The sequence below is a fragment of the Pan paniscus genome, chromosome 8, assembly GCF_029289425.2.
Source record: "Pan paniscus chromosome 8, NHGRI_mPanPan1-v2.0_pri, whole genome shotgun sequence".
Taxonomy (NCBI): domain Eukaryota; kingdom Metazoa; phylum Chordata; class Mammalia; order Primates; family Hominidae; genus Pan; species Pan paniscus.
In genome coordinates, this window is record NC_073257.2 from 134751380 (window position 1) to 134760210 (window position 8831).

General features: G+C 47.2%; 1 protein-coding gene across 1 annotated transcript; it reads left to right on the forward strand.

Moving 5' to 3' along the window:
- Window positions 1-1199: 1199 nt before the first annotated feature.
- FAM24A (family with sequence similarity 24 member A) lies at window positions 1200-6982 on the forward strand. Its single transcript, XM_003816312.6, has 3 exons — window positions 1200-1410; window positions 2224-2350; window positions 3343-6982. The coding sequence occupies exons 2-3, from the start codon at window positions 2226-2228 to the stop codon at window positions 3533-3535; spliced, it is 318 nt and encodes a 105-aa protein (XP_003816360.1). The 5' UTR covers window positions 1200-1410; window positions 2224-2225; the 3' UTR covers window positions 3536-6982.
- Window positions 6983-8831: the final 1849 nt, after the last annotated feature.

Below are 8831 nucleotides of genomic sequence, written 5' to 3' on the forward strand. Positions count from 1 at the left end.
GACTTTATGCTAGGAGACTCTAGGTCCTATTTAAATATTTTATTTTATTAGTTAGTCACTGACTAGGTTTAGCATGCAGATCCTAGCTTACTTTTGTGGGATTAGATTCCAATTCCAATTTAATTTTCAGAGGTTTCGTGGTGATATTTTGGTCTACTTCATTTATCTGGTGTCACTGGGGCTTCTAGGTCCCCGAAAGTGCTGCCTGAGGGACAGAAGGAGGGTCCCCAAGCTGGAGCCACCTGGAGTCCAGGGGGGTCTCTAGCACATGGGAACAGAGTGCTTCCTGGGCTAGGTCACTGAATGTGGTCAGATCCCCTGCAGGGTCTGAGGAGGGGAGTCTCATGACTAGCAAGGAAGATGAGCACTTCCCCTGCAGGCTTATTGCCAGTGGAGTTCACAATCCACCCAACTTGCCACTGCTGCTGGGAAAGCCTGGGGTTGTCAGCAGGACTCACATTAAATCCGGGAATGGAATAAGCTAGATTGAGCATTGGAAAACACCAGGCCTGTCTACCTCCCCTGTTCTGCTGCTGTGGAGCTTACCCAGGCCTGGGGTCCCTAGTAGTTTGCTTTCTCCTTTCCAATTTCAGAGTTCTCCTTTGTTTGATTTGTGTTATTTCCAGGAATAATAGTTATGCTTAGCAGGGAGAAACATGTCTACACAATCTTCCTTGAACCTGGTGTCTCTTCATTTAATTTTACTACACTGGCTGGATATAAGTACCTTAAAATCATACAAACCTGACTAGAACAGATATCCTGTTCAACTTTCATTTTTGTACTTTTTTTAACTATAAAGCATTAAAATCTTCCCATGTCAATGGAAGTGTGCTTGAATCCTAGTAAATGGCTCCATATTATTTCATTATGCAACTAAAATCTAAAGTCTAACCAGTCTTCTATAATTGAAATTTAAATGTAAGATTATTTTACCCTTCCCACATTTCTTTTTCTTTTATTTGCTAAATTGAAATCTCAAACTTGATTTTGATTAGCAGTCAAACTCCAAAAATTAATGGAAGGGAAATAAGACCTGAAAAGGTAAAAGACTTAGAATTAAGTGATTCAAAATAGTATTTATATTTCACAAAAGCAAAAATATACCTATGGAATAGAATTCAGAACTCCATGAAAGACAGCTGGTGTCCCGAGAGCTGATGTCACACAGCCTGTGGCATGAATGTCAGAATAGGCCCATTCTACCAGCTCTGGCTGAGCCTGAGCTTCCAAAAAGTGAGCTGAGCTGTTCAACCTTGGATCTTAATTACTCCTAGCAGGGATAATTAGGTCCCTCTTTCTCAGATTACAGGTTTGAGAAGTTCCAAATATCCCATGCCCTAAAGGTTTTTTTCCCTTAATTTTATTGTTACAATTGGCCTTCATCTAGCTCTGGATGGTTGAACTGTAGTAAGTATGCTTAGCTATCAGATTGGTTATTCTTCTCTCCTGGCTCACTGTTCCCCAGTTTCACAGTGTTAGATTAAGCAAATTACTTATTCCAAACAAATTGGGTTTCCTGGGAAAATTTAGTATTTACTAGGAAAAATGGCAGAGGTAGGCCTATGGTCTACTAGGAAGACAGAATGAGGGACAGGGGCTCCTGAAGAAGCTGGCTCCTGGTCTCTGCAGACCACGTCCCATTTCTGAGCCCTGGCAAAGGTTTGGCTGGAAGTGTCAGGAATCCCCTTAAACCCTGAGATAACCCAGTTGTTGGTGGGAAAATTGAAAACTGTTCTTCCCAAAATACTTATCACTTACAAAATAGATTGTCATATTCTCAGTATTGTTGGACAATACTTTTTAAACTAATTCTCTTAGTTTCATAAAATAATTTTAAACCTAATGTACAGTGAGGGGTGACTTCTGACCCTCTGAGTGAACATATTTCAGGGCCCAGGTGGTGGGGAGTGAAGCCATCAGCTCCAAGGCAGGCCTGTGGTCATTTCCAGCTGCACATCATGCCTGTGAGAGGGAAAGATTCTTCCCATTGTCTGTCATTATGATTTCCTTCCCTCTGGAGTTTGCATTTAAGTCCATTTTTACCCATAAATAAATCCTTTTGCCTACCCCTGGACCAGCTTAGGATCCTAGGCCTCTCTGGAAAGATTTGCTTGCAGTTTACATGTGTTTGGGGTTCACTCTTCCTCTACTAACGGAAGGTTGTTTAGTGGCTGTGTGGGGAGGAAGGCCACGTTCTGCTTCCCTGCACTTTCTCCCTAGGCATGGCAAAGATGTTTGATCTCAGGACGAAGATCATGATCGGCATCGGAAGCAGCTTACTGGTTGCCGCGATGGTGCTTCTAAGTGTTGTGTTCTGTCTTTACTTCAAAGTAGCTAAGGCACTAAAGTGAGTCACGTGGGGGAAAATGAATTACACCTCCTCAAATGGGATACCTGGACTCCCTATTTGAGCAAGGTCATTCCTTTCTGCTGTGGCCATACCCCTGAGTGAGTGAGGACAAGAAGAACAAGCAGTTTTGAAAAGGCAGAAATGGCAGCTGAGTGTAAAATCTTTTTCCCTTCTGCCGGGGGTTTGTAGAATGTTCTCAGTTTAAGGCTGTGAGTGTCAGTGGTGCTTGGCTGTCACTGGACCTCAATGAGTTTACCATCAGGTGTTTAATTCAGCACCTTGGCCTCCCTTTGTTCAGCACCTTAGCCAGTACCTCACTCTGTTCAGCACCTTGGCCAGTACCTCCCCTGGGCACCGTAGGCTGAAGACTCTGTAGGGAGACTGCATTAATGAGCCTCTGCCTTGTGCTCATGCGGAGGATGGGCTGGATTGATTTCCTCTTGCCTGAGTTGGGAGCTCTCAGAGTGTTCCTTCATTTATTTCTGGTGGCCTTGAGAACAAAGAGGTGGATCTTTAGGACTCTGGGACAGCTGACATGTGTGAATATCCTGGGAGACAGCAGAAAAGGGAATGTAGGTTGAACAAAAGACAATTACAGTTTGGGGAGAAGACTCTTCAAGTACCAGAGAGGTTGGTTGTCAGACACAGTCCATTCTAAGGGGTTCACAGAGACACATCCCAGAGCCTGGGGCACAGCTGAATGCACACCTTCCCATCATTCCTGCATCTCAGGGGCCTGCAGTCACCAGCTGGGTGATTGCTTGCAATTCACTTACCCTTACTTTTGTAACCTGAGTTTACATTTATAGCAATCGTAGGAGAGGAAGGGATTCAAGAGGAATTTGAGACAGGGGAGAGAGCCTTAATGTAGGGCTGGTGTTCATGTTTGACTGGCTTCAGCACTAAACTTCCCAGATACCCCCAACAATTCTAACAAATGGACTGAGAAGAAAAATTCTAAGCCTGAGCTTTGTGTGTCTTTTCTTAAGAGCTGCAAAGGACCCTGATGCAGTGGTTGTAAAAAATCACAACCCAGACAAGGTGTGTTGGGCCACGAACAGCCAGGCCAAAGCCACCACCATGGAGTCTTGTCCATCTCTCCAGTGCTGTGAAGGATGTAGAATGCATGCCAGTTTTGATTCCCTGCCACCTTGCTGTTGTGACATAAATGAGGGCCTCTGACTTGGGAAAGCTGGGCACAAAGATCTTCATGAGCAATATTTCTTTCTTAATAGAACGTTTTATGATTCAAGTCAAGTTCTAGAGTGTTTACATACTATTATATAATGTACAGTGTTATTTTCTGTACTTTTGAATAAATGTGCAATATTGGAAATAATCCTCTGCCTCCAGTATTTTTGTTAGTTATAAACATCGCTTATTTAAATATGTGTATTACCTACTTTGGGATTTGGGGTCACTAGCTGGTAATATTACACTGCGGTAAAAGAAAGTTAGAAAATGAAAGTGTCCAGCACATCTCCCACCCTACAAGGAAAATGCACATTGATATTAGGACATTTCCAATGTCAGTCCCAGCTGATCTCACCCAGCTGGAGTAGCTCGTTTGGCTCTCCTGAAAGCTGTGGTCGCTGGCACCTAGTTCCTCCACCACGGATAATGGTCCATTTGTCTAAGACAGTGAGAGGAGCCAGGCAGGACCTCCCTTGCATTAAAGTCATCTGATCTGTGTAAAAGAAGTCCTGAGATCAGTGGCCTCAAGGGGCACATTTGGAAAACCAGATTTCTCCTGCTGCCACCCCCAGATCGTCAGAGTAGGTGCCTCCTTTGTGGATCACGATAACACTGATGTGCGTTGATCCAGCCATCAGCATCTTCAACTATAATAGGGACTTCCACCAAAGCCCAGACTTTCTGGACCACAGTGAGAAAGCAAAGAAATTTTATCTGAGGATAGCAGGTAAACATGAGGAATGTGAGCCCCCTTTAATTATCATTCCCAGAGAGGAACTGAAATGAAACAGCAGTCATGTCTCACTGCCCCTGTGAGCTAAATAATTACCTCCTGAAGCCACTTGCTATATGGGCTCTGGACTAACTGATGCCAAGAAGCCATAAAAATCCATACGCTGGACACCAAAACTCATACCCTATAATCCAACCCTGTAGAACCAATCACTAACCAATGTCATCTCTGTAAACCAGTGAGAATTCCTGTATTAGCCACTCCTGATCACCTTTGCCTTTTTTTTTTTTTTTTTTTTTTTTTGAGACACAGTCTTGCTCTGTCCCCCAGGCTGGAGTGCGGTGGCGTGACCTTGGCTCACTGCAACCTCCACCTCCTGGGTTCAAGCTATTCTCCTGCCTCAGCCTCCTGAGTAGCTGGGGTTATAGGCATGTGCCACCGTGCCCAGCTAAATTCTGTATTTTTAATAGAGACAGGGTTTCACCATGTTGGCCAGGCTGGTCTCAGACTCCTGACCTCAAATGATCCACCCACCTCGGCCTCCCAAAGTGATGGGATTACAGGCATGAACCACTGTGCCTGCCCCCTTTGCCTTTAAGAACCTACTAGTAACAGGCCAAGCAGAGCACTTCCCAAAGCAACCTGGAAGTGCGTCCCGGCCACGGTCCTCAACCTTGGGCCAAATAACCTCTCTATGTTAATTTTGTTTCAGTTTCTTTCCTTAGGTCAAGGACAGCAACAGGTAGCAGGAAGCCCTCCCTCGCTTCTTCTGCTCCCAGTTGCCTTCTGTTCCGGCTCCTTCCCCTAAGCCTCCTGGAACTGCTTTCGAGCACGAGAAAGGCATAACCATCATGTATACTCCTCTCATGAACTAAACCCTTGCTTGTGAACATCACATGTAGACAATATAAAGAATTATTCTAGCCTGGGTAACATAGTGAGGCCCCATCTCTACCAAAAATAAAAATAAAAAAATTAGCTGGATGTGGTGTCCCACACCTGTAGTCCCAGCTCCGCAGGCATTGAGGTGGATAATCTGAGCCCTGGGGTGCAGGCTTCAGTGAGCCGTGGTCTCACCACTGTACTCCAGTCTGAGTAACAGAGTAAGACTCTGTCTCCAAAAAATAAAAATAAAAAATAAAAAATAATAATTATTAACTAGTAACAGTTGGTTACCTACTAAAGGGGTAAACAGGAAAACAGGAATAGCAAATGAAAGAAACAGCTGTGGCTTCCAGGTGATGGGTGAACAAGGGTGGAAATAAGCATCTGGGTGGCTGCCTGCTGGCTGAACTCCAGGGATCTGGGCAGAGTGTGTGGGAGTCTTGGAAATATTCAGGATTCCCCCAACCTTAGTGCTGGGGAAACAGGCCAGAGGCAGGCAGGCCCAGCAGCTCTGGAGGGGCTGCCCTTGGAGCTGAGCAACTCCCTGGAGGCTGCCCTGAGACCCTCGTCCTGGAAGTGATCTCTCACCCTCGAGTTTCTGGGCACTGTTTCCATCCTTTGACACCGATTTACTCTTGTCACCAGCAAGCTCTGAGCTGACAGAGCACCCAGGAGTCCCCTCTTACCCCACCCAGTGGGCAGCCCAGTGCCTGGACCCAGAAGGCCTGTGCCAGGGCCTCCCTATATGGGCAACTATGCCTGGTGCAGGCATCGCAGGGGCCGTGAGGGAGGCGGGTGGGACAAGGGTCTTCAGGATGCCCCCATTAGCAGGAGGGCAGAACACCACACATGGGCTTTGGGGCCCTATGGACTCGGTTCCCATCCCAATTCGGCCTTCACTAGGGGAAGTCCCTTGACCCATCTGAGCCTCTGTGTCCTTGATGTGAAGTGGGGACTAGCACAGGTGCCAGGGAAGAGGCAGCGAGATGAGGCCGGGTGACCGCACAGCACCCCATGATCCAGAGAAAGTTGCCAAGGGCCTGAAGGTGGCTTCCCTCCTGACTGAACCTGGAAGCCTGAATCATTTATCAGGCACCCTACCCCCCAACAGAGTGTGGTCACGAAACTCTTGCACTCAGTGGGGATGGATCAGGGATGTTTGAGATCCTGGCCATGGGAGAGAGAGAGGGGTTCAGAGGGAGAGCCCAGGGTGGGGGTGGGCGTTCATGGACACAGCTGTGAGTGAGCAGCACTTAGTAATCAGAAGGGTCCCCTCTCAAATGCCTGCACCCTGCTCACTCACCCCAGGACACCCAGTCCCACCTCATCCGCAGCCAGCCTGAGCAGACAGGAATGGAGCAGAGCTGGGCAGGGGCCTTGGAGAGTGTCTAATCTCCTCCTGAGCACCACATCCCAGCATCTCAGGTGCTGCTTTTCCCCTGCAGCAATAGGTGCGGGCCCAACAAGGAATGGATCCCCTGGGTCACAGCATGTCTCCCCAGGGAGGCCTCCTGGGCTGCAGCACAGTCAGAACAATAAAGAGGAGTTGGCGGTAGCCAGAGGGTTTCACCTCAGGAGACGCAGCCTACACCAGCGTCAGACCTCCACAGAGCTGCACAGAGTTTCTTCAAAAAGTAGCCAGTCCTGGCATTGTCCACTCAAAATATTCCACCTGAACTTAGAGTAAAACTCAGACTCCTCATTTGCCCTACAGGTCCTTTCCACATCTGACCTTTACCTGCTCCTCTCTATCCTTCCCTCCCAGCTCGCTCCTCCCACTCATGTCCAGCCAAGCTGTTCTTTCATCTCTACTATTGTAGGTGTGCCCATCTGGTCCCTGCCTCAGGGCCTTTGCACTTGCCCTCTCTTTTGCCTAAAATGCAACTCCCAAGCTCAGATCACACATGAATGCCTCCCTCTTATCTTTCTGTCTTTGCTCAGATTTCATCTCTCAAGACACCTTCCCTCCCACCCTCATATGTTCTCCCCACCCCAAGGCAGCCACTGTCTATTAATAAAATGGGTCACCCTGTTTCATTGCAGTCAGAGCTCCTCTCACTGTTTGAATTCTTCATTTATTTTTGTTTAATTCTCCGCCTAGAATTCAAGTTCCATGAGGGCAGGACTGTGTCTCTCATGTTCAATTCTGTATTGCTCAGGACCTAGAACGTTACATAATATTTGCTAAATAAATGAATAAATGAATGAAAATGAAAAGAGGGCAGCCCCCACCCTCCCTAGTACACACACATTTGCCATTCCTAGTCTCATTATGGACACCAGGATTTCCTTCTCTTAGCCGCAAAACACAGTGCCCAAGGGACTAAGCTAACTGCTGCAGCCTCTCCAGACATAACCTGTTAGAAATCCTTGCAGGGGAACCTGGATCTGCTCTCCCTTTTCCTCACAATGCTCTGCCGCCTCTTTCCACCCCTCAGTTGTCTGGCAGGGCATCTGAGTGACTGTAAGGTAAACACACCTGACATCAACAATTGAAGCATACCCTGAGAATGACCCTGTGTGGCAGATGCAACTGAATGTATGTTCAGAGATGGTGAATCTAGGAGTGGTCAGCCCTGAGATTCATTTCTTGTCTGTCGGGAACATCTGAGCCCCCATCTCATCCCATGGAATTGCAGGCCAACCAGGAGACCAAGGCCCTGAGTTTTGGGTTAAGTGAAGGTTGCCAGGTGGAGACTGTTAGGGGGAGGGTGCTAAGCGAAAATGCCATATAAACTGCATGCTCTTTGCCAGCAGCTGCGATTTTCCTTCCCAGCCCATCTCCACTAGGCCATGCAATTATTCTGTCCAGCCCATGCTGAACTCTGTCCCCTGTATGTAGCCCCTAATAAAATCCCATGTCTCATTTTCTGGCTGAGTCTCTTCTTTGGCCTCTTGAACCTAGTGTCATCTCCATTGGAGTTGATAGGCGTTCGGCAGGACAGTGACCCAGCTGGACCCAGAGTTTGCCCAGGTGCCACACCCCCACCTTGCCCTACTGATCCTCTGACCTCCCACAGGCTTCCCTTCCCAGGCCAGAGCCCCTAAGGCCTCAGATGTCACTGAGGCCTCAAATGTCAAAGGCCTCAAATGCCAGTTCATGATTTGCAGGAACAGTGTAAAGATCCAACTTCCTGTCATCTCCACAGCAAATTTCTCATTGCCGCCTGAGTGGCAGCTGCTAGAGATCCCCACAAAGATCTCCCACTGGGGGGCAACCCTTCCAGGAAGGAGTTGGGGAGAGAGAACCCTCACTGTGGGGACTGCTGATAAAAAACCAGTCACTGAGCAGTGCTTTGTAGTTCACCTTGAGGAGGTCCTTCACATCCCTTGTAAGTTGGATTCCTAGGTATTTTATTCTCTTTGAAGCAATTTTGAATGGGAGTTCACTCATGATTTGGCTCTCTGTTTGTCTGTTATTGGTGTATAAGAATGCTTGTGATTTTTGCACATTGATTTTGTATCCTGAGACTGCTGAAGTTGCTTATCAGCTTAAGGAGATTTTGGGCTGAGACAATGGGGTTTTCTAGATACACAATCATGTCGTCTGCAAACAGGGACAATTTGACTTCCTCTTTTCCTAACTGAATACCCTTTATTTCCTTCTCCTGCCTGATTGCCCTGGCCAGAACTTCCAACACTATGTTGAATAGGAGTGGTGAGAGA

Coding starts and splice junctions, on each gene's coding strand:
- FAM24A (XM_003816312.6), top strand. CDS start 2,226: ATGGCAAAGATGTTTGATCTCAGGACGAAGATCATGATCGGCATCGGA. Junction 2,351..3,342: donor AAAGTAGCTAAGGCACTAAA/GTGAGTCACGTG, acceptor TCTTTTCTTAAG/AGCTGCAAAGGACCCTGATG.